The sequence below is a fragment of the Carcharhinus amblyrhynchos genome, chromosome 3 (assembly GCF_965287045.1).
Source record: "Carcharhinus amblyrhynchos chromosome 3, sCarAmb.v2.hapA, whole genome shotgun sequence".
In the NCBI taxonomy this organism is placed as follows: domain Eukaryota; kingdom Metazoa; phylum Chordata; class Chondrichthyes; order Carcharhiniformes; family Carcharhinidae; genus Carcharhinus; species Carcharhinus amblyrhynchos.
The window spans coordinates 138,431,951-138,457,697 of NC_137326.1; the positions used below are offsets into that span (position 1 = coordinate 138,431,951).

Here is a 25,747-nt window from a genome sequence, read left to right on the forward strand (position 1 = left end):
CTTTGCCGGGAATTATAGACCGGTGAGTCTTACTTCTGTTGTGGGCAAGGTTTTAGAAAAAATTATTAGGGATAGGATTTATAGTTATTTGGAGTGTAATGAATTGATTAGAAATAGTCAGCATGGTTTTGTAGCAGGTAGGTCGTGCCTTACTAACCTTATTGAGTTTTTTGAGAAGGTGACCAAAGAGGTGGATGGGGGTAAGGCAGTTGACGTGGTATACATGGATTTTAGTAAGGCGTTCGATAAGGTTCACCATGGTAGGCTTCTGCAGAAAATGCAGATGTATGGGATTGTGGGTAATCTAGGAAGTTGGATCAGGAATTGGCTATCAGATAAGAGACAGAGGGTGGTGGTGGATGGTAAATATTCATCATGGAGTGCAGTTACGAGTGGTGTGCCTCAGGGATCTGTTTTGGGGCCACTGTTGTTTGTAATTTTTATTAATGATCTGGATGAGGGTATAGTTGGGTGGATTAGTAAATTTGCTGATGACACCAAAGTTGGAGGTGTGGTAGATTGTGAGGAAGGGTGTCATAGTCTGCAGGGAGACTTAGATAGGTTGCAGAGCTGGGCCGAGAGGTGGCGGATGGAATTTAATGCGGAGAAGTGTGAGGTAATTCACTTTGGTAGGAGCAACAGATGTGTCGAGTATAGGGCTAACGGGAGGACTTTGAATAGTGTGGATGAACAGAGGGATCTAGGTGTGTGTGTACATAGATCCCTGAAAGTTGGGAATCAAGTAGATAAGGTTGTCAAGAAGGCGTACGGTGTCTTGGCGTTTATTGGTAGGGGGATTGAATTTAGGAGTCGCAGTGTAATGTTGCAACTGTACACTACTCTAGTGCGGCCGCACTTGGAGTACTGTGTGCAGTTCTGGTCCCCGCATTACAAGAAGGATGTGGAGGCGTTGGAGAGGGTGCAGAGGAGGTTTACTAGGATGTTGCCTGGTATGGTGGGGAGGTCCTATGAGGAGAGACTGAGGGATCTAGGGTTGTTTTCGTTGGAAAGAAGGCGGCTAAGAGGGGATCTTATTGAAACATATAAGATGATTAGAGGTTTAGATAGGGTGGATAGTGATAGCCTTTTTCCTCGGATGGAGAAAGCTAGCACGAGGGGGCATGGCTTTAAATTAAGGGGGGGTAGCTACAGGACGGATGTCAGGGGTAGGTTCTTTACCCAGCGGGTGGTGAGGGATTGGAATGCCCTGCCTGCTGCAGTTGTAAATGCGTCTAGTTTGGGGGCGTTTAAGAGATCTCTGGATAGGTTTATGGACGAAAAGGGATTGGTATAGGCTAGTGGGTCATTGTTTTTGTAACTGGTCGGCGCAACATCGTGGGCCGAAGGGCCTGTTCTGCGCTGTAATGTTCTATGTTCTATGTTCTATGAATGTCTGCCCCTCTAACGCGGCTATATTCGCGGCCAGGTGGGTCAGGAATGTGGGATGATGACATTTAGACATATCTTCCTAAAAATTTATGTGATACAGAACACTACATTTTTTTAAAAAAATTTGAATCCTTTTAAGCTTTTATGGTTGCATTTATTAATAGTAATCAAAATACAGTTGAAGCCTTGTCAGCAGACACTCAATGTCTTACAATTTCTAGTTCATACAAAATGAAGAACATTTCATAACGTTATCCACTGACGAAAGGTATCTCCAGTCGGAGCAATCTTATCATGAACTCATTGCCAAGAATATTGAAAGTGAAAACATTTGTGCTAAGTGTAAAACCGCATTAATCATTCAACATGCCCAATTCTTCATCATCGTGCAGACTTCTGCATTTACAAAACTGGTGTAATGTGTTATGGTTGCATATTTTTAGCCATCAGGTGCTTTTTGGTGTTCTCTTCTGATTTTAACAAGATAATGTAACATTTTGGAGCAAAGATACAGATCAGCAATCCATAGCTTGATGCTAAAATTGCAAATATTTCCACAACGACCGCATATTTCCCCGGATTGCTCACATAGGTTGGAATAAAAGTTATCCAAACAGCAAAAAAGATGAGCATGCTAAAGGTAATGAATTTAGCTTCATTGAACTTGTCCGGTAAAGCTCGGGCCAGGAAAGCTAAAATCAAACACGTGCAAGCTAACAGCCCGATGTAACCTATAACACTCCAGAAAGATACTGTGGAGCCCACGTCACACTTAAGGATAATCTTTGCATTCTGATACTCCGTGAATTTAACTGGGACTGGGGGAGATGTCACCAACCAGGTCACACAGATTATAATTTGAATCAAAGTGCAGAGAAAGACAATTGATCGTTGTTGTTTGGGTCCAAACCATTTCATCACATTACTGGATGGTAGGGTTGCTTTAAATGCCATCAGAACCACCAGAGTTTTACTGAGAATACAGGAAATACACAGAACAAAACTAATCCCAAACACAGTGTGACGCACCATACATGACCATGGTGATGGCTGTCCAATGAATGCAATGGAGCAGAGAAAACAGAGTATTAATGAGATTAACAGAAGGAAACTTAGCTCAGAATTGTTGGCCCTTACAATGGGAGTGTTTATGAAATGTAAGAAAACTGCTGCAACAGCTCCTGTGACACAAGCTCCAAACAGTGAAACCGTCACCAATGTTATTCCCATGCTGTCGTGAAACGAAAGGAACTCAATCTCTTTCGGAATGCATTGATTTCTTGGAACATTGGACCAGTAATCTGTTGGGCAGTTGATACATTCAATAGAATCTGTGGACAGAAATGTACAAATAATAGTTTAAAGGCACTTTTCGGAATTAATGAAAGCTGCTCTGATGACAAATCCAAACAATGCCTTGGTACATGCAATTCCCAAGTTCTTGTTTCCTGCTGGAATATTGAGGACTTTCTCATTCTTGCCTACCTGTCTGGTTACTGATCTCCCCATCAGCGCACGGTAAACAGTCAAAGCAGCAAATAGGCTGTCCCTTACGAACAGCTCTTCTTGTTCCTGGAACACAACTATCACTGCATACTGAGACAGGGACCTGTGGAGACAGAGACAATATTTTATCCTCAAAACACAATGTTTGCAAAGTGTTAAAATCCGTGCTGGGAAGTCTTACCAGATATTAACTTCCTGTGAAATTAAAACTGATTTTATTGATAAATATCATTGCTATCTGAGTTACCGCTGTAACAGTTACAATCCAAAACTCAAAATGTAATGAAAACACAAATTCATTTTGCAACTGCATGCATCGTTTCGGTGATGACTCAGCTACAATGAAAATATCACAAGACTGTTCATCTAAAGGCCCGGCTAATTCTCTGGAGAGATGCATTCAGAACCTACCACGGCAGCTGGTGGAATCAAACTTTAATTAATATATTCGGAAGTATTAATTTAGTCTCAGTACAATGACAACGAAGCCATCATTGATTTCTTTTAAAAGCCTGGTTAAAAGGAGTGAAAGCTAACCACATTGTCTGGTCTGGGGTTCCACGGCGGCATAGTTATAAGCACTACTGCCTCACAGCGCCAAAGACCCTGGTTCGTTTCCCGATTTGGGTTTCCTCCGGGTGCTCCTGTTTCCTCTCACAATCCAAAAGACGTGCTGGTTAGGGTGCATTGGCCATGCTAAATTCTCCCTCAGTGTACCCGAACAGGTGCTGGAGTGTGGCGACTGGGGGATTTGCAGTGTTAATGTAAGCCTGCTTGTGACACAAAAAATAAACTCGTCTAGCCCACATGGCGACTCAAAGGCATGTGATTTAACTGTTATCTGCCCTCTGAAATGTCAAAGTAAGAGACTTTTATCACGGACAATTAGAATGGAAAGTAAACACTGTCCTGGCCAGTCAAAGGGTTAAGAAAGTGGCATGCTCAGTTTGAGAGTAGCTTTGAATCTGTGAACGTATGTTTGCAGATCAGATAATGATGGGCCGAATTCTTCGCAAAGTTTTCAATCGTCATCAACTTAACATTGTTTACCAGAATACATGAAAGCGGGCAGTTACGGAATGGCTGTTGCAATTGAATCACCCAGCGCATGACTCCATCCAAGGTGGAACTGATGTGTTATTTCGAATGACCCAATGGCATAGGTTTTTTTTCAATTTCATTTGTTAATTAACTTAAATGTTCCTCATTGTTGTATCGAAAAGTCCTCATCTTTCTCTTTGCATTTTAATAAATTCCACTCAAGTCGTCTGCCTTTTCGAATTAAATATTGAGTTTTGCCCTCTCCATGATATTCACGATTGCACTGCCTTCACAAGACACTCTTCCTTTTGAAGAAGTATAACCATTTTTAAATTGATAAACATGGGATAACTATCTGCAAATGTTACATTTGTTCGAATATTTTCCAATTGGACATTGATTCATCGTAGCTTTCTGGAAAGAATTTTAAAAGTTTGTTCTTAGCATGTGTGTGAACAATCAAGTCATCCTTGATTGGCCATTCCCAGGTACACTGAAAATAAAGTTAACCCTGCAGCGTGGGGCCAAAGCTATGTATCATTCTCAGCAGGTAAGGCCATTCGCTCCTCTGAATGACATGAATGATGATCTTTGGATTTTTAAATTCATTCAGCAACTTTTATCCTGATGCCAGGCTATGGATTAAATTCAATTTCACACCTTGTCATGCAGAAGGATTGGAACTCATCACCACTGAGTTAAACATCCGAGGCCAGAGAGACTGCAAGATTGTGCCCTCTATTTGTCGTGAAATAAAACGGCATGTTTATACGTAGTGAGAATAATGTTCTTTTGACTATTTATCAAAATAAAGAAACTTCGATGAAAACGAAAATATGAAATTGTAAAATCAGAATAGAACATTAGACATTAATATGGAGATACCCAAGTTTGAAAAGGAAGTTGGAATTTTGGAATTGCTAGAAACAGAACAAGAATTTGGTCTACCGAGTTCGCCTCTTCCCACGCTGATAACCAAATGATACAACAACAATGGATTTGCTGATTAAGCATCTCATTCAATCTCTATCAATGACATTCTTCAACAGGGTAAAAAGTCTGACAACACCAGGTTTTTACTGTGTTTACGCCAGTCCAACGCCGGCATACCCACATCATTCTTCAACAGGCCCAGGCATGGTCTGTGGCAGCCAAATTGCTGAGGAAATATCGAGAAGTCTGTGTTCAAACTCACCTTTTTTTTCAATGCATGCATACTTATTGCACGCCAGGTCACATATTACTTCAAATTCTGTATTCCAAAACGTTACCCTCTGAAAGAATTCGTCCTAAAGTGTAGTTTGATCAACGTCAAGAGCCTCGAATATATCGTTAATACCAGAGGTCGAAATGGCGCTCACCGATATGGTGCACCAGATTGGGTTTCAGTTTGCCACCCCCAAATACTTTCAAGCTAAGGTTATGTCTTCCGCATGTGATGCCGAATCGTATCGGCAAACCCTAAAGCACAGAATCACTGTATATTTGCAGTGCAGAATCAGATTATTCGGCTCATCGAGGCTGCACTGGCTCTCTGAAAGAGATTTCTACCCAAACTCAGCCCCCAGCCTTATTCCCCTAACTTTGCACATTCACTCATTTCAGATAGAAACTAAATTCCCTTTTGAGCTCCTCAATAGAAATCACCGCCACCACCTTCCCACGAAATTTATTTCTGACTCCAGACACACTCTGGATGTAAAACAATGACTTCACATCATTTTAATCCGTTTAACAATTATTTTAAACCAATGAACTCAAACTCTTTGTCTGCACCTGAGAAGGAACAGTCTGTCACTATTCATATAGTTATTATCCTTGAGGATCTTTAATACCTCAATCAAGCCTCTTCTTTGGCTTCTTTTATCTAAGGGAACAGATAATCGCTCCAATCTATCCTTGTAGATACAGTGCGTTTACCCTGGAATCAGACTTATAAGTGTTCTCTCTACTTTCTCCAAATCCTTCGTATCCTTCGTCAAGTATGGCATTCAGAACTGAACGCAATCTCAAGATCAGGCCTAACTAGTACAATTTCAGGAAGACTTCTTTCCTCGATCCCGCTATTAATAAACAGTAAGATAGTATATAATTTATTAGCTGCTCTCTCAACTAGTCCTGCTTCAATGGCTTCTGTACGTATACACCGAGGTCCCTCTGTTGCTGCACCTCCCTTTATTGTAAGATGCCACTCCACATTCTAAGAATGAATCACCTCGCACTTCTCTGCACTAAACTTCACCTGTCACATGTCTACCCAACCCACAAACATGTGTTTGTTCTTTTGCAGTTCATAGGTATATGCATCAGGGTTCACAATTTTCCGCATCTTTGTACCAGCTGAAAAGAAATGCAAGCACCGCAGTCCACGTCTTACTATATGTCAGGAAGAGCAGTAACCCTAACATTGATCCCATACATTCAAAACAATTCTCGGAAGGCGTAACTGAACACCAGAATTGCATGGGCCGCTACCCCTGGAGTCTGGTTCAATCTCACCTACAGTGATAGTTCAAATAAATGCGATTAAGGAGAAGCTGTAAACAGTGACCGGAGACACCCTTTCTAGTCTTCCGTGCATTGAAAATCGCCTTACTTTTCTTTCTAGCCTTATATTGTGCCAAACGATTCTCCTTTCATCCAACGCGAGTTCTTCTCCTTCCGGTAACGCTGCATCATAATAACCAACTTTAACAAAATCAACCGACCAATCGCGGCGCTTCTGCCAGTTGACCAGGTCATAGGAAGCGATGGGATCTCCAAATTCATCGAAAGTTACTTCCTCCCCAAACTGGTTTGTGAAACGTACCTCCCGCAGGTACTGTAAAAGCTTTACAAAAGAGAAAACAATTATTACCTTCTCTAACTCTATGTTTCGCATACTTTGCAAAGAGATTAAAGCAGAATGAAACAAATTCCCAATCATTCGACTTTGGAACAGGTCTCCTGTGTGCTCTTGCCGATGTTTCTGACGAAATAAGAAATTATTCAGTTTTACAGAATGAATCGGAGTTTAAGACAATTTCTCACCTGCCAGGATAGATGGTTTGACTTTTGACCACATGTTTTATTGAAAAATGGGCCTTTCCCATTTTCGCATGATTGTAAGTTATGAAGGGCGTGCGCTGCAGCGTACACCGCTTTGTACACATTGTAGGAAATTCTTAACTGCGATACATCAGTAAATGGAGTCTCAGTTGTCTCCAATTTCTCTAAACCTGTGCATTGCTTGTAAAAAGAAGCTGTTTTGTTTTCTCCCAGAGTCTGATTTGAGATTTTACAGCCAAAGATTTCCCGCCAGAGTTCTTCTACAAATGGATTGTCTACTGCTGTGGAAGGATGGAATTTGATTAGAAATTCTCTCAGTCCTGCAATTTCCGCTCTCCTGATTCCAAACCCGATTGTTCCCGTTAAAATGTCCCGAGTTTCCGCTGTCCACATTTGGAATGATGTGACCCAGGCTTCACTCGCTATCAGTTGGATGTCGGTAATGTTCTGCGTTCGGAGTTCGCTTACCAAAGACATGGCGTCACTCTCTCCGCAGAATATTATCATCACCTTCGCCGAGGAATGTTTAATGGTATTCACAACCTGCCGCATCCTTTCTCTGGTGCGACCGGGTGAGAGGAATTCGATGTAGGCGATGCAAATGTCAAACTTCGCAGCTTCTTCAATTAAAGACCTCATCCCGAATCGGCCATAATCATTTTCTTCAGCCACAGCTCCGATCCAAGTCCAGCGGAAGTGGTGTATAACCCGGACTAAAGCTCTCACCTGAACGGTATCGCTGGGAATTGTCCTGAAAAAAGTCGGGAATTCACGCTTATCACTGAGGCATGTACATGAAGCGAAGTAGCTGACCTGTGGGGGTGGAGGGGGCGGAGAGAGAGAGAATATATGAATCGAGATATTTATATTCATTGATCACACATGAAGCACACAAGGTCCGTCTATAGAATTCTTCTCACTCCTCTCCACAAACCTTTACATATCCTGCTCTACCGGCGCGCTTTCTTCCAGCGTCTGATCCACGAGGATACCAAGTTCCCGCTGAATACCCACATTCCTCAATTTACACACTTTCAAGCAATAATATGTCTTCCTATTATTGCTACCAGAATGGAGAACCTCATATTTATCCACATCACACTGCATCTGCCATGCATATGCCCATATACTAAATCTGTGCAAATCATGCTGAAGCATCTCTGCATCTTCCTGAAAGATCACCCTCCACCCACTTTGTATCAACTGCAAATTTGGAGATACTGCATTCAGTTCTCTCTTCCAAATCATTAATATATAATGTGAACAGTTGGGATCCTAGCACAGATCCCTGCGGAACCCCACTAGTCACTGCCTGCCAATCAGAGAAAGACCCATTTATGTCAATTCTTTATTTCCTATCTGTGAACCAGATTTCTATCCACTTCAAGACATTACCTGCAATCCCATCTGCTTTAAATTTACATAGTAGTCTGTTCTGTGAAACCTTGTTGACAGCCTTCTGAAAGTCTGAATAAAAGCCACATCCACCGTTCTCCTCAGTTAATTCTATCAGTTCCATCTTCAAAGACTTCCAATAGATACAAGCATGATTTCCCTCCTGTAGACCCATGCTGATTTTGTCTGATTACACCACTGCCTTTCAAATGCTGAGTAATGAAATCCTTGATAATAGAGTCTAGTACCTTCCCCAGGACCGACGTTAGGTTCACTGTTTTCCCTCTACCTCCATTTCTGGATAGCGGACTTATATTGGCTACCTTCTGATCTATCAAAATTAATCAAGTGTCCAAATAAGTTTAGGAAATAATCACCAATATATCTACTATTTCCAGAGCCTCTTCCTTAAGAACTTTGGGATGAAGATTATCACGACCTGGAGATTTGTCCACCTTCAATCCCAACAATTTCCGCAAAACTATTTCACTACTAATGCTTCGCACTAAAACTGAGAACGTCTCGAAACCCCTTGCTTCTGAAAACAGTTAAATGTATTTTCATATAAATACGAAGAATGCTGAAATAATCGGCAGGACTGGCAGAGAGAGAAACAGAGTTACCCTTTCGGGCCAACGCCGCCCCCTCCAACTCTTTCCCCTCTCCACAGACGTTGCGAGAGCCTCTGAGTATCTCCAGCATGTTCTGACATTATTACAGATTTCTGGAACTTGCAGCATTTTATTTTTGTAAAAGTAATTGCAGGAGCGTGCTTTTGCCACGACCCGTGTAAATGCATTCACACATCTTACCATACCAATGGCAAAACGAGCCACCACTCGCGATACTGCGATAGATTGCGATGATCCGGCATCTCCCACAATCATGGGCACTGATGGAACGCCAGCACACGTGTCACCGGAAGTACTTCTGTCTTTCCCGTTTAGTAATTTGAAAGCTGCTTTAAGCCCTTCAGAAGCTGCGCCACAGCTGTCGAAAATCTTGTAACCCAGGGTGATGTTAGGAAGCAAATCTGGGTTCCCATTTATTTCTTCAATGGCAAACACCATAGTTAACGCCCACCGCAGTCCACTTTGGCTAAACCTGCCACACATTTATGGAGTTACACTTATTTCAAGACAATATCATTCCGTGTGCATCATTGTTCTTTGCAAAGTTGAGAAAAAGCACCATGCATTTTTTTTCGTGGAGATTACATCATAGAGATCTTTCAAGTGAGGGTACATGGAACAGGGTAGATAGAAACAATCTGTTTCCCGTAATTCAGGGGTCCTGAATAACGGCCCACAGATGCAAGATTTAGAGCAATAAATTTAGACAGGAGGGGTGAAGCCTATGGTCACGCAGAGAATTTTGACGCTGCGGCTTTCACTTCCAAGGGTAGGTGGATGAACGGAAAAGATTCGAGGCGATATGGGAACCTGGCTCACTGAAAACATTTCCCGCATCGACACGGGCTGGTTCTGTCTACGTTATAACCCTGTTCCAAATGGCCACTTTGTCATGGTCAATTCGGATTATGACAGGAAAAGTCTGCCCTGGGCATCTATTCCGTGGGAAGAAGGTGTCACGCTACCTTTCGTTGTCTCCTAACACAAAGCATTGTACTCGGTTCAGCACCGAACTACCGTTTATTCTAACGAAATCTAGACGAAGGCATTGAGACCTAGGATGATAATGCATTTTCTGCATTTCTATTTTCTTTGTTTGTTTTGTTATTCTTTACAGTTCGGCTATGGGAAGTTAAGAAAAAAAACTCACAATTACGGGCGGAAATTTCTGAAAACGGAGTTCGCATTCTTGGAAAGTGGCAGATGCCGGGTAATTGTATTGCTAATGTGATTGTAGCTGTTTTTTTATTGCTAAGTTTTTATCCCAGACTGTTCTTGACAGTCCACGACAATAACTTACTTCAAAAGCAGAAAATGCTGAAAAATCTCAGTAAGCCTGACAACATCTGTGGGCACAGAATAGAGCCAATGTTTCGAGTCTAGCTGACTGGAAACGTTGGGGGCGGCATGGTGGCACAGTGGTTAGCACTGCTGCCTCACAGTGCGAGGGATCCGGGTTCAATTCCTAGCTTGGGTCACTGCCTGTGTGGAGTATGTACATTCTCCTCGTGTCTAATCGGGTTTCTGCCGGGAGTTCCGGTTTCCTCCCACAGTCCAATCATGTGCGAGTTAGGTTGAATGCTAAATTTCCACAGCGTCAGGGGAACCAGTAGAGCGGATGCATTTGGGTATAGGGATGGGGCCTGGGTGGGATTGTGGTCGGTACAGACTCGATCGGCCTAACGGCCTTCTTATTCACTGCGGGGATTCTATGACTCTTCGTCGGAGCTAATAAGTTAAGAACATAAGAACATAAGAAATAGGAGCAGGAGTAGGCCATCTGGCCCTTCGAGCCTGCCCCGCCATTCAATAAGATCATGGCTGATCTGTTGTGGCTCAGTTCCACTTTCCCGCCCTCTCCCCATAACCCTTAATCCCCTCGCTTATCAAAAACCCATCAACCCGCTTCTTAAAAATATTTAGCGAGGCAGCCTCCACCACTTCAACGGGCAGAGAATTCCAGAGATTCACCACCCTTTGAGTGAAGAAGTTCCTCCTCAACTCCGTTCTAAACCGCCCCCCCTTTATCTTGAGGCTGTGCCCCCTAGTCCTACTGTCTTTTTTGAGCGGGAAGAGTCTCTCCACCTCTACCCTATCCATCCCATTCATCATCTTATACGTCTCAATGAGATCTCCCCTCATTCTTCTAAACTCTAACGAGTACAAGCCTAGTTTATTCAGCCTCTCCTCATAGCTCAACCCCCTCAACTCCGGTATCAGCCTAGTAAACCTCCTCTGCACTCCCTCCAAGGCCAAAATATCCTTGCGCAGGTGCGGCGCCCAAAACTGCACACAGTACTCCAGCTGCGGCCTCACCACTCACCAAAGTTAATTACTTTGAACCTGCCAATTTCCTGCAATGAAACATCATTTTTTCAGAAATTGTATTCGGTTTATTCCCGAAATTGTGACTCCTTTTTAGAACTTCAGCTAACTGATCGACAACAGGCTGCCAAAAAAAATCAAAAAGTGTTGGAAATCCATGCGTTGCATTTTTTGTACCAAACGGCAGACTCTTTTGTCTTATCCCAACCACTCATTAGATAAATCCAGCTTCTGAACCGCTCTGTACAATGAAGTACTTGCAGCCCTCTGCACTACTTCTGTAACAGCTGGAGCTAAGCCGCATCACTTCAGCTAAACTCAAAACAGAAAATGCTGGATAAGCTGAGCCGCTCCGGCAGCACCCGTGGAGAGTGAAACAAGGTCAAAATTATGAGCCTGTTTGACTCTTCTACGAATTAAAGAGGAGCAGAAATGTGATGAATTATATAGTTGCACAAGGGAATTTGGGGAGGGCGGTGGAATAGAAGGTCACGGATAGAGTCATAAAGGTTTGTAGCATAGAAAGAGGCTATTCGGCCCAATTTGTCAATGCCGACTCATTTTTCTTAACCACTAAGCTAATACCAATTGTCTGCGTTTGTTCGATATTCCTCTCTACCATCTTACCCATGTAACAGTCTAAACGCTTTTCAAAAGACAAAACTGTCCCTCCCTCAACTACTACTTCTTCAAGCTCATTCCAGACACCAACCACCCTCTATCTAAAAAAATGGCTCCTCTATGCCCTATAGTTTTCGACTTCCTTACCTTGGGAAAAGATATTGACTATCTAGCTGATCTATGTCCTTCATTATTTTATAGACTTCTATAAGATCACCCCTAAGCCTTCTAAGCTCCAGGGGAAAAAGTCCCAGTCTATTCAGTCTCTCCTTATAACTCAAACCATCAAGTCCCGTTAGCATCCTAGTAAATCTTTCCTGCACTCTTCCTGGTATAATAATACCCTTTTCTCTCATAGGGTGACGAGAGCTGTACACAGTATTACAAGTGTATTCCAAGATAGACTAATCCTGACCTGTTGGTCTCCAGACCCATTGTCCATAATTGCACGTACAATCGCGAGATTTTACAACAAATTAAGTTATTCAGCCCACCTTGTCACTGCAATCTCAATAGTCGCGCTTCACGTGGAAATACCTCCGGTTCAACTGAACATTCAATTAATTCCAGAAAATGGCAATTAAATCCGTTTCTTCTATCCTTTCTTGCAATTAATTCCAGATCAGAAATACGCACAATGGAAAATAATTCTCATCTCTCTTCTGGCTAATTTGCCCGTTAGGTTAAACTGTGCATTCTGCTCACTGATCCACCCGCACTTTTAAACAGATTACTGCAATTGCATTCAACTACCCTTAACCTCGTCACAAGTAAGCGAGGAATGCAAAACAATTGACACGTCTAATTGTACCAACGACAAAAGAGACGACCACATTGGACCCTGCGACGATCCTCTGTCCCCCCCACATAGGTTGATTGGTTCTGAATATGAATCATATTCGACTCACAAACACCGCTTCTCCCTCCACATATGCTGCCAGTATTTCCAGAACTTTATGTTTTTTTAAATATCCGTTAACGAACTTAACATATCAAAAACCCTGACAAGATTAAACATCTCTGCCCGAAGGAGAACAATCGAGTTTCTCTCGTCTTACCGAATTACTCAACATATAAGGGTTCGATAACTAAATGAACCAAGGGAAAACGGGAGAAGGAAAGCCAAGAATGTAAAAACATAGAAGGATCATAACGACCCAAAAGAAACACAGTGATCTAAACATTAAACTACACTTAGGGAAGATTCTATTCCAGACTGGAGTATTGTCAAACAAAATGACCAAAGATAACTCTCACTCACTCCACACAGCGCATTGGTTGAGGTTTTGTTTGGAATGAGTTATAATGCGGAGCGGTTCTTAAATGGATCGGGAATAAACCACCCAAGATGACATCTCCATCCTGAAACATTCCAGGGTTGAACCTTTCCCGAAGTTGGCATGTCTGATCAAGGCCGGATCCTACAATCTGGATCGGGATCAGTAGTAAAACGCTCCAAATGGAACAAATTGGCATCAGGAAAACCAAAAGAGTTTCTCAGGAGTCACTGGGAGGGGTGTTTCGGATCGGAGTGACAGCACTCTGCTGCAAGCAACACTCTACACGGGGAATATTTAACCTCACACATCAGTCCCCAGTGTTTTCAAACACAAACCTCACTAACGCTCATTCGCTGTCATACAAGGAAAGCTCATGTCATATTTTCCAGCGCTCGGGGCTGTTGTGTCTCTGACATTTTAGTTAGATCAAATGTGCACACCGAAATGTTACCACATTTGGAAGATAGTCTGTTCCATGTTCAGTACCGGCAAGGTGTGGGACTGTTATCGTCAGTGCATCTAAAGAGAAAGTGTTCGGTGTCGATCTGCGAGGAAGTAGACCCATATTCAACATTTCAAATCATTACAGAGGCACAAAAAGAGACATTTAGTAACAGGATGAAGATTCATTTAAAGGTTAACATTTCATAATTTGATGCGAATTTGAAGTTCCGGGAGTCGCACTAAATGAGCAGCGGCCCATCCATTAAAAAAACTCATCCATATTGTTCTCCTGCGGTGAAATGAGCTGTCTCACATTCTGAGAGTGGTAACAAATGTTGTCAATGAAAATAAAAGCCATGAGAGGAGGAACTTGCTCTCATTGCTTAGTATTTTTGCAAGTGAAAAAACGTAATAAAAAAGTCATCAAAATAAATTAGTTTCGTGTTCTCTCTCTCTCAGTGCAACTGCTGCCATTCTTTATGAATATTTCCAGCATTTTCTACTTCTTTACAAATTCATAAGGTTTCTTTGTCTTTATTGGAGAAATGTAGGCCGGGGCAGACGATGTGACCAAATCACAGATATTTTCACTCCCGTCGAAAACAACGAATCAAACCCCTTCAGACCAAGTACGATAATCCTGTTCTACCCGCATTCCCAAAACTTGCAACATCTGCTGATATAAGCTACCATAAAACTACACCTTCATAACGAATACGAACTCTTCCGAGTCTTCTTCTGCTACCATGGAATGTGGGCGCGGCAGGTAATTAGGGATAAGCAATGAATGTTGGCCGAGGCAGCGACACCCACGTTTCACTGATAGATTTAAAAATATATAGCAAAAATATCATTTGTCCTGGCAGTGACCCTGAGGGAACGCCACCGAATCCAAAAAACGACCATACACCACCGTTCTCTGCTTTCTCTCTTTAAGTGTCTTTTTAATTCAATTTAACTCCAACCACCCTATTCTACAAGCTCAGTTTTGTTAAATAACTTTTGATGCGATGCATTGGCAAAAATTTTCTTAATATCCGTGTAGGCAACATCTACTGTATTGACTCCATCAACTATCTGTGTTATTTCACAGTTAAATTTCTCTCTGTGGGCGACACAGCCGCACAGTGGCTAGCACTGCTGCCGCACAGCGCCAGAGTTCAATTCCTGGTTTGGGTCACTGACTTTGTGGAATTTGCACGCTTTTCACGTGTCTGCATGGGTTTCCTAGAGTGCTCCGTCCTCCCATAGTCTGAAAGATGTACTGGTTAGGTTCATTGAACAGAACAGGTGCCCGAGTGTGGCGACTAGGGGAATTTTACAAAAACTTCATTGCAGTATTAATGTAAGCCTTACTTGTGATGAATAAATTAACTTTAAAATCCACTAAATTAGTTCAAACATGTTGTGCATTTCACAATCTGTGCTGACTCTGCTTCATTAATGCAAACTTCTCCAAGTGCCTATCAATTTCCTTCCACGATCATGGATTCCCAAACCTTATCCACCACTAATATTAAACTAATTGGCCTGTCGTTGCTGGGACTGTCCTTACACACTTTCTTGAATAAAGATGTCACATTTTCCTGTGAAAAGTGCCCTGGCACCTCCCCAGCACCTAGAGAAAACATTAATGTAAGTCCTTCCACTACTTTCTTTCTCAACATGGAATTCAATCCATCGGAGCAAGGGACGTCTTCAAAAACTTAATTGATATTTCACTTGAAAGCAAAGGAGTAGAGAGGATTGAGGTCAATGTGAAGTTAAAGCAGTACGCTCGCGTTCGGATTGTCAGCAGCGATCTAAAAATAGGAACAATAAAGAGTAAAATAGCTGTTGCAGGCTATTCCTGGCACGGTAAACGAGGTAAATTAAGTCTGACAAGATGTAACCCTTCCATAAAAACGCTTCAAATTGTTTCCAATTCAATAACCATTCCTTGTTAAAGACCCAAATGCTAAGAATGCCCTTTAGAGCACCAGGAAACATATTCTTCAGCAGGGAAATATACTCGTTCCCCAGTGATTTCGGTCACAGAATCTTCTTTTACAAAAACAGCCAAACGAGTGGATAATCACAAGGACTGACCAACATTCTCAAGAGCTGCAGAAAATGTAACAAATCCCTGGTATGCGGGGGAGAGAAGAGTGCTTGAAACAATTGGAAGTCATGAATGTGGGATGATGAACTTCAGGCATTTCTTCCCAATACATTGGTGTTATGCAGAAACTTATTTTGGTCATTTGAATCCTTTTAAGCTTTTATAGTTGTATTTATTAATAATAATCGAAATACAGACTTATCAGCAAACACTCAAAATCTTACTATATGTGTTTCTAGTTTATACAGAATGAAGAACACTTCATTACTTAAACCACCGATGAAAGGTATCTTCATTCGGGGCAATCTTATCAGAAATAAATTAACTTTAAAATGCAATACATTAGTTCAACCATGTTGTGCATTTCACAATCTGTGCTGACTCTGCTTCATTAATGCAAACCCCTCCAAATCCCTATCAATTTTCTTCCACGATTATGGATTCTCAAATCATATCCACCGCTAATATTAAACTAATTGCCTGTCGTTGCTAGGACTGTCCTTACACACTTTCTTGAATAAGGATGTCACATTTTCCTCTGAAAAGTGCCCTGGCACCTTCCCAACACCTAGAGAAAATATTAATGTAACTCCTTCCACTACTTTCTTTCTCAACATTGCCAGGAATATTAAAATTCAAAACTTGTGTGTTAAGTGTAAAACTGCATTAGTCATTCAACATGTCCAATTCTTTATCATCGTTCAGACTTCTGCATTTACAAAACTCCTATAATTAGCTAAGGTTGCACATTTTTAGCCATCAGGTTCTTTTTGGTGTTCTCTTCTGATTTTAACAAGATAATGTAACATTTTGGAGCAAAGATACAAATCAGCAATCCATAGCTTGATGCTAAAATTGCAAATATTTCCACAACGACCGCATATTTCCCCGGATTGCTCACATAGGTTGGAATAAAAGTTATCCAAACGGCAAAAAAGATGAGCATGCTAAAGGTAATGAATTTAGCTTCATTGAACTTGTCCGGTAAAGCTCGGGCCAGGAAAGCTAAAATCAAACACGTGCAAGCTAACAGCCCGATGTAACCTATAACACTCCAGAAAGATACTGTGGAGCCCACGTCACACTTAAGGATAATCTTTGCATTCTGATACTCCGTGATTTTAACTGGGACTGGGGGAGATGTCACCAACCAGATCACACATATTATAATTTGAATAAAAGTGCAGAGAAAGACAATGGATCGTTGCTGTTTGGGTCCAAACCATTTCATCACATTACTGGATGGTAGGGTTGCTTTAAATGCCATCAGCACCACCAGGGTTTTACTGAGAATACAGGAAATACACAGAACAAAACTAATCCCAAACACAGTGTGACGCACCATACATGACCATGGTGATGGCTGTCCAATGAATGCAATGGAGCAGAGAAAGCAGAGTATTAATGAGATTAATAGAAGGAAACTCAATTCAGAATTGTTGGCCCTTACAATGGGAGTGTTTATGAAATAAAAGAAAACTACTGCAACAGCTCCTGTGATACAAGCTCCAAACACGGAAATCGCTGCGAGTGTTATTCCCATACTGTCGTGAAACGAGAGAAACTCAATCTCTTTCGGAATGCATTGATTTCTTGGAACGTTGGACCAGTAATCTGTTGGGCAGTTGATACATTCGATAGAATCTGTGGGCAGAAATATACAAATAATAGTTCAAATGCACTTTTTGGAATTAGTGAAAGCTACGCTGATGGCAAATCCAAAGAATGCCTTGGTACATGTAATTCTCACTTTTATTTTTCCTGCTGAAATATTAAGGATGTTCTCATTTTTGTTTACCTGTCTGGTTACTGATCTTCCCATCAGCGCACGGTAAACAGTCATAACAGCAAATAGGCTGCCCCTTACGAACAGCTCTTCTTGTTCCTGGAACACAACTATCACTACACACCGAGACAGGGACCTGCGGAGACAGAGACAATATTTTATCCTCAAAATACAATATTTTCAAAGTATTTACGTTGGTATTGGGAAGTCTTAACACATATTAACGTCATGCGAAATCACAGCCATTGATTTTATTGATTAATGTACCTTTGTAACCTGAGGGTTTGTGGTCTCTTCTTACTACCGTTGTAACTTGGTTATAATTCAAAATTCGAAATGTAATGAAAGCACAGCTTGTCTTTGTAATACACGCATTGCTCAAGAGAATATGGTGTTTCAATGGTAATGCAACTGGACTGCAAATCTAAAGGCCGAGACTAATGCTGAAGGGCAAAACCACCACGACAGCTGGTGGGATTCGAATTTAGTTAATATTTCTGGAATTGTAGATTTTCTTTCCATACGATAACAACGAAACCATCGTTGATTTCTCTAAAACGTCTGGTTAAAAGGAAAGAAATCTGACCACCTTATCTGGCCCGACCTGCTTTGAGACGCAAAGCGATGTGGTTTAACTCCTAACCATCCTCTGATAAGGCTTTGTAGGCCATTCAGTTTAGGGACAAATAGGGATGGCCAGCAAATATTGGCTTTGCCGGTGACAGCCACATTACATCAAAGAATAAAGGAAAAACTATGGCTAATTATGAATCCAAATTTCCAATTATTCCATAAAAGGCAATAGAATGATTTGCGGGACATAGTTAGTGTGCTTCAAGGGACGAATATCAACTGCTTGAAACTCTTTCAATAAAACACAGACCAGACAGAGGCAGTACCTTGATACCTCAGAGGCTAATGGTAAAATATTTCATCAAATCTACAGGGCTAAGAAGTGGCGTGTGGAATATGAAAGGTTTCATTGAACTGTGACCATAAATGTTGCAGACCCGATGATTAATCAAATGTTTTGTCAATTTTTTAAGGTTCGTCAACATAACATTAATTACCAGAACGTCGGAAAATGGTGAGTTCATCAAAGTAAGAAGTGTCACAACACCAGGTTAAAGTCCAACAAGTTTATCTTATTGTGCTTACCCCAGTCCAAGGCCAGAATCTCCACATCATGAGTTCATCAAAGGTCATTACATTACAATCATCTGGTGCATTACATCTTCCACTGTGGATTTTGAATGATTCCGATGCCATGGGCTCTCTTATTTCTTTTGCAATTAGCCAACATGTTCCTTATTATTTCCTCGATAAGTCTTCATGTATCTAATTAGTATTTCAATAAATACCACTGATCACGTCTATCTCCATTTTCCGGTGAACTTGAAATTGAATTTTGCGTTTACTTTGTCCATGCTATTCATTATTCACCTGGCGTTCTTCCTTTCGAAGAACTAAACAAATTATAAATTGATATGCAGGGGATAACTACCTGCAAATATCATATTTGTTAGAATAGTTTCCACTTGGACATTGATTCATCAAAGCTTCCTAGAAAGACTTGTTAGTTTGTTAACAGACAAGACATTCGTCGTTGGTCATTCCTAGGTACCCTGAGAACAGTGTATAAATGACGAATAAGAGAGGACCCAGCACATATCCCTGTGGTACCCCACCGGACAACTAAGTCAATTTCGAATCCGCATTATCAAGTTATCCTGTATGTCATGTACATTTGACTTGTTTATATCTCCCACGTGGAACTTTGTCAAAGGTTTAGTTGTGTATAGGATTATGAGGCGAATGGACAGGGTGTATAAGGAGCAGCTGGCCCTCTTAGTTCAAGGGTCAGTCACGAGATGACACAAGCTCAAACTGAAGGGCAGGAGGTTTAGGGGGAATGTGAGGAAAATCCTTTTGTACCCACAGGGTGGTGACGTCCTGGAATGCTGCGCCTGGGAGGGCGGTAGAGGTGAGTTGCCTCATATACTTTAAAAAAAACCTGAATCAGCGCTTGGCACATCATAACATTTATATAGGTCAGGTGGTGACAGATGGGATTAAGTAAGTCGGTCAGGTGTCAAGAGAAGTGATCCTAACCTTGACCCTCATACATTCAAAACCATTCTCGAAAAACTGTGACTGAACAGATTCACTCAGGGTTGCTATGGCAGGAGTCTGGTTCAGTCTAATCTACAATAGTAGCTCAAATAAACTCGATTATGAGGCAGCTGTAATCAGTGACATTTTCTTTTATTTGTTCATGGGATGTGGGGGTCGCTGGCTGGGCCAGCATTCATGGTCCATCCCTGAGAGTACTTTGTTCGACCACATTGCTGTGACTCTGAAGTTACATGTAGACCAGACCAGGTAAGGACGGCAGAATTCCTTCCCTAAAGGACATTTGTGAACGAGATGGGTTTTACAACAATCGACAATGGTTTCATGGTTCTCAGAAATTTTTGAGTGAATTCAAATTCCACCATCTGCCGTGGAATTAAATCCAGGTCCTCAGACCATTATCCTAGGCCGCTGGATTACTAGTCCAGTAACAATGCCGCCATGTCACTGCTGTCCCAAGGCATCAGAGGCATCGTTTCTAGTCTTTGGTGGATTAAAAATGTACTTACTTTCTTTTCTAGCCCTCTTTTATGCCAAACGATTCTCCTTTCATCCAACCCGAGTTCTTCTCCTTCCGGTAACGCTGCATCATAATAACCAACTTTAACAAAATCAACCGACCAATCACGGCGCTTCTGCCAGTTGATCAGTTCATAGGACGCGATGGGATCTCCGTATTCATCGAAAGTTACTTCCTCCCCAAACTGGTTTGTGAAACGTACCTCCCGCAGGTACCGTAAAAGCTTTAGATAAGGGAAAACAATTATTATCTTCCGAAACTCTGACTCAATTTTACAGAATGAATTAGAGTTTGAGGCAATTTCTCACCTGCCAGGATAGATGGTTTGACTTTTGACCACACGATTTATTCGGAAAAGGGCCTTTCCCATTTTCGCACCATTGTAAGTTATGAAGGGCGTGCGCTGCAGCGTACACCGCTTTGTACACATTGTAGGAAATTCTTAACTGCGATACATCAGTAAATGGAGTCTCAATTGTTTCCAAGTTCTCTAAACCTGTGCATTGCTTGTAAAAGGAAGCTGTTATGTTTTTTCCCAGAGTCTGATTTGAGATTTTACAGCCAAAGATTTCCCGCCAGAGTTCTTCTACAAATGGGTTGTCTACAGCTGTGGAAGGATGGAATTTGATTAGAAACTCTCTCAGTCCTGCAATTTCCGCTCTCCTGATTCCAAACCCGATTGTTCCCGTTAAAATGTCCCGAGTTTCCGCTGTCCACATTTGGAATGATGTGACCCAGGCTTCACTCGCTATCAATTGGATGTCGGTAATGTTCTGCATTCGGAGTTCGCTTACCAAAGACATGGCGTCACTCTCTCCGCAGAATATTATCATCACCTTCGCCGAGGAATGTTTAATGGTATTCACAACCTGCCGCATCCTTTCTCTGGTGCGACCGGGTGAGAGGAATTCGATGTAGGCGATGCAAATGTCAAACTTCGCAGCTTCTTCAATTAAAGACCTCATCCCGAATCGGCCATAATCATTATCTTCAGCCACAGCTCCGATCCAAGTCCAGCGGAAGTGGTGTATAATCCGCACTAAAGCTCTCACCTGAATGGTATCGCTGGGAATTGTCCTGAAAAAAGTCGGGAACTCACGCTTATCACTGAGGCATGTACATGAAGCGAAGTAGCTGATCTGTTTGGGGTTGGGGGTGGGAGGGACGGAGGAGGGGGCGAAGAGAGAGGGAATTAATGAACTGAGACATTTATATTCATGGGTTACACACGAAACACACAAGGTCCGTCTATTGAATTATTCTCGTCCCCTCCACAACCCCCCAGTACCATACCACTCACTTCTCCCCCTCTCCCCCCCACCCCCCACTCCATCCTTCCACATTATCTGTAAGCATTTCCTTCCTGGCGATTTACCCAATAAATTTTTCAAAGTTGCTCCTAACTCTGACTCCACCGTTCAGGATAACAACTCGAGTTGTAAGCACCACTGACTGGGCTAACTTTTATTGCCCGACCGCGATTGCCCGGCGGCATCATTTCGGAGGGTATTTCAGAATCAACCACGTTGCTGTGGATATGGAATCATTCATAGAACAGGCCAGATGAGGGCGGCAGACTTCCTTCCCTGGATGACTTTACCTAGATGTTGTTTTATATATGGCAATCGACAATGATTTAATGGTCATCATCAGACTTTTAATTGCAGGCTATTTTAATTTTTCAAGATGGGATTCGAACACGGGTCCCCAGAGTATTACCATGCGCCTCTGAATTCCTCGTATCGTCAAATTACCACGAAGCCACCGCCTCCCTGTGCGTCACCACCTCCCTTTTTTTCTGGCTCATTTGCAAATTCCTCTACAATCTGTGCACCCTAATTATCGAAATTCGTTGCCTCTAGCAACCGTTAAATGTAATTTCATCTAAACACTAAACGGTGGAGATAGAAACAGAGTCAATGCCCCTCTTCACCTCTTTCCTCTCTCCACAGGTGCTGCTAGACTGTCTGAGGATTTCCAACATTTTCCGTTTTATTTCGGATTTCTAGCATTTACAGTATTTTACTTTTATCAGTGTAATTACAGCCGTGTGCTTTTGCCACGTCCGTTGAATGCATTGACACATCTTACCATACCAATGGCGAAAGGAGCGACTACTCGCGATACTGCGATAGATTGCGATGATCCGCCATCTCCAACAATCATGGATACTGATGGAACGCCAGCACACGCGTCATTGGAAGTGATTCTGTCTTTCCCATTTAGTAATTTGAAAGCTCCTTTAAGCCCTTCAGATGGTGTGTCACAGCTGTCGAAAATCTTGTAACCCAGGGTGATGTTAGGAAGCAAATCTGGGTTCCCATTTATTTCTTCAATGGCAAACACCATAGTTAGCGCCCACCGCAGTCCACTTTGGCTAAACCTGCCACACATTTATGGAGTTATTTCAAGAAAATATAATTCCGGCTGCATATTGTTCATTACAACGCTGAGAAAAACTTGAAAGAATTTATGTTTTGACGGGCAGATTACATGCTGAGATGTTTAAACTGGGGGGGTACATGAAACAAGGTGGGTAGATAGCAGCAGCAGAAACAGACAATTCTGGGAAAACTCAGCAGATCTGACATCATTGTGGGGAGAGAATAGAGCTAACGTTTCGAATCTGGATAATCTTTGTCAAGAGTGAATGCACAGACTCTAACAAGGGTCATCCTGACTCGAAACGTTGCCTCTATTCTCTCTCCACAAATGCCTTCAGACAAGCTGAGATTTTCCAGCACTTTCTACTTGTTGCCTCAGATTGTAGCATCTGCAGTATTCTAACTTTTCTGCCAATCTCCAGACCTGCTTTCCATATTCGCACATTCAATCGCGAGATCTTACAAAAAATGCGGTTTTTTGGCCCATCTCATTCGCTGCAATCCCAATAATCCCACTTGGCATGGAAATGTCTCCAGTTCAACCCAAATCCAATTCACTTCCGAAAATTACAACTAATTCCGTTTCTCCCATCCTTTCGGTCGATGGATTCCAGATCAGAAAAACACACAATGAGAACAACTGTCATCTTTAGCGATGAGGAGATGTTGGATAAACTTAGTTTGTTCTCACTGGAACGGCGGTGGTTGAGGGGTGACCTGATAGAGATCTACAAGATTATGAGTGATAGGGACAGAGTGGATAGTCAGATGCTCTTTTCTCGGGTAGAAAAGTTAAGTACTAGGAGGCATAGGGAAATTTGGAGGCGATATGCGAGACAAGTTTTTTACGCAGAGGATGGTGAATGTCTGGAATTTGTTGCCTGTAGAGGTGGTGGGAGCAGGTGCGATAGCAGCAGCTAAGGAGCAACTAGACGAATATATGAATAGGGTAGGAATGAAAGGATGTAGATTCCGTAACTGCATACAGTTTTAGTTTAGGCAACCTTCATTATCGGCGCAAGGTTAGAGGGTGGAAGGGCCTGTTCCTGTGCTGTACTTTTCTTTGTTCTCTTTATTTTCCTCTCTGTTCTCCCCTCAGCTTATTTTGCCAGTTCGGTTAAACTGTGTATTCTGCTCACTGATCTACCTGCATTTTTAAACAGATTGCCGCAACTGCACCAAACTGCCCTCCACCTTGCCCCAAGAAAACGTTTAATGCAGAAAAAATCTCATTGTGCCCGCTGGGCTCACCGAGGATCCTTTACCGCCCCTCCCCAACAAATTTGTCGATTGATTCTGAATAATAATCATATTTGACTCATAAAATTAACCCAGCTTCTCTCTTCACAGGTGCTGCCAACCCTGACCAGCATTCCCAGCACTTTATGCTTTTTGTTTTAATAACTGTGAGCAAATTCAAAATCCCTGATAATATTAAACACTTCCACCCCTTAGCATTCCCTGCCCTGAGGAAAACAATCCGAGTTTCTCTGGTCTCAGCGAATTGCCCAACATATAAGAGTTCGATAAATGAATCAAAGGAAGATAGGAGGAAGAAAACCAAGAATGTGAAAACCTGGAAGGATAATAACTACCCAAAAGAGACACAGTGACCTCAACATTAAACTATGCTTAGGCGAGATTCCATTCCAGACTGGAGTATTATCAAATAGAATGACCAAACATAATTCTCACTCACTCCACGCAGCGCACTGGTTGAGGTTTTGTTTGGAATGAGTTATACTCCGGAGCTGCTCTTAAATGGATCGGGAATAAACCGCCCAGGATGACGTCTCCATCCTGAAACATTCCAGGGTTGAACCTTTCCCGAAGTTGGCATGTCTGATCAGGGCCGGAGCCTACAATCTGGATCGGCATCAGAAATAAAACGCTCCAAATGGTATAAAATGGCATCAGGAAAACCGAAAGAGTTTTTCAGGAGTCGCTGGGAAAGATGTTTCGGATCGGAGTGACAGCACTCTGTTGTAAGCAACATTCTACATGGGGAATATTTAAGCGTCACACACCAGTCCCAAGAGTTTTCCAACACAAATCTCACTGACGCTCATTCGCTGTCATACAGGGAAGGCTCATGTCATATTTTCCAGCGCTCGGGGCTATTGTGTTCCTAACATTTTATGTAGATTAAATGTGCACACTGAAGACCCATTTCCATTTTTGGAAGATGGCCTGTTCTGTATTGGCAAGGTGTGGGACTGCTATTGTCAGTGCATCGATTGAGAAAGTGTTCGGTGTCGATCTGCGGGGAAATAGCCCCATATTCAACACTTCAAACCATTGCACAGGCATTGAAAGAGATACTTAGTATCGGGGTGAAAATTCGGTTAAAGATTAACATTCCATATTTTGATGCGAATTTGAAGTTCCAGGAGTCGCACAGAGGAGAGACTAAATCAGCAGCGGCCCATCCGTTAAAAAATACCTCATCCATATTGTTCTCTGGTGTGAAATAGCTGCCTCACATTCTGAGTGTGAAACAGATGTTGTCAATGAGGAGGAGCCTGCTCTGATTGCTTAGTATTTCTTGCAGGTTATAGCACGCAGTGAAAAGTTATAGAGTCAGAGAAGTTTACAGCATGGAAACAGGCCGTTCGGCCCAACTTGTCGATGCCGCCTTTCCTTTTAAACCCCTAAGCTAGTCCCAATTGCCCGCATTTGGTCCATATCCCCCGATACCCATCTTACCCATGTAACTCTTTGAACGCTTTTTAAACGACAAAATTGCACCCGCCTCCTCCAGACACTCACCACCTTCTGTGAAAAAAATACCCCTCTGGATACTTTTGTATCTCTCACATCTCACATTAAACCTATGCCATCTAGTTTTAGACTCCCTTACCTCTAGGAAAAGATATTGACCAGCGAATGTATGTTCCTCATTACTTTATAGACCTCTATAACATCGCCCCTGAGCCCCCGACTCTCCAGAGAAAAAAGTCCCAGTTTATCCAGCCTCTCCTTATAACTCAAACTATCAAGTCCTGATGGCATGCTAGTAAAGCGTTTCTGCTCTTACTAGTTTAATATCCTTTCTGTAATAGGGTGCACTGTATTCCAAATGTGGTCCTACCACTATCTTGTACAACTTCAACCACTCGTACCAACTCCTGTATTCAATGTC

The 25,747-nt window shown here is 42.2% G+C and overlaps 2 protein-coding genes across 2 annotated transcripts; both read right to left on the minus strand.

Moving 5' to 3' along the window:
* Positions 1–1,812: 1,812 nt before the first annotated feature.
* Positions 1,813–13,361, minus strand: LOC145341288 (extracellular calcium-sensing receptor-like). The gene is made up of 6 exons (XM_080186211.1): positions 13,219–13,361; positions 9,192–9,483; positions 6,967–7,797; positions 6,533–6,766; positions 2,875–2,998; positions 1,813–2,720 (listed from the first exon to the last, which is right to left on the minus strand). Exons 1-6 carry the CDS (start codon positions 13,326–13,328, stop codon positions 1,813–1,815), a joined length of 2,499 nt encoding a protein of 832 aa, XP_080042337.1. The 5' UTR covers positions 13,329–13,361.
* Positions 13,362–16,518: 3,157 nt separating this feature from the next.
* On the minus strand, positions 16,519–24,489 carry LOC145341289 (extracellular calcium-sensing receptor-like). The gene is made up of 6 exons (XM_080186212.1): positions 24,305–24,489; positions 22,313–22,604; positions 20,530–21,360; positions 20,211–20,444; positions 17,581–17,704; positions 16,519–17,426 (listed from the first exon to the last, which is right to left on the minus strand). Exons 1-6 carry the CDS (start codon positions 24,481–24,483, stop codon positions 16,519–16,521), a joined length of 2,568 nt encoding a protein of 855 aa, XP_080042338.1. The 5' UTR covers positions 24,484–24,489.
* Positions 24,490–25,747: the final 1,258 nt, after the last annotated feature.

Excerpts from the sequence above, each read along its gene's own strand:
- LOC145341288 (XM_080186211.1), bottom strand. The coding sequence starts at position 13,328 with ATGTTTCAGGATGGAGATGTCATCTTGGGTGGTTTATTCCCGATCCAT. Across the intron at positions 9,484-13,218 it reads CAACCAATGCGCTGTGTGGA|GTTTAGCCAAAGTGGACTGC; the intron begins GTGAGTGAGAGT and ends AATGTGTGGCAG. Across the intron at positions 2,999-6,532 it reads ATATAAGGCTAGAAAGAAAA|GTCCCTGTCTCAGTATGCAG; the intron begins GTAAGGCGATTT and ends CTGTCTCCACAG.
- LOC145341289 (XM_080186212.1), bottom strand. The coding sequence starts at position 24,483 with ATGCCGATCCAGATTGTAGGCTCCGGCCCTGATCAGACATGCCAACTT. Across the intron at positions 21,361-22,312 it reads CTCCTTTCGCCATTGGTATG|ATCAGCTACTTCGCTTCATG; the intron begins GTAAGATGTGTC and ends AACCCCAAACAG. Across the intron at positions 17,705-20,210 it reads AAAGAGGGCTAGAAAAGAAA|GTCCCTGTCTCGGTGTGTAG; the intron begins GTAAGTACATTT and ends CTGTCTCCGCAG.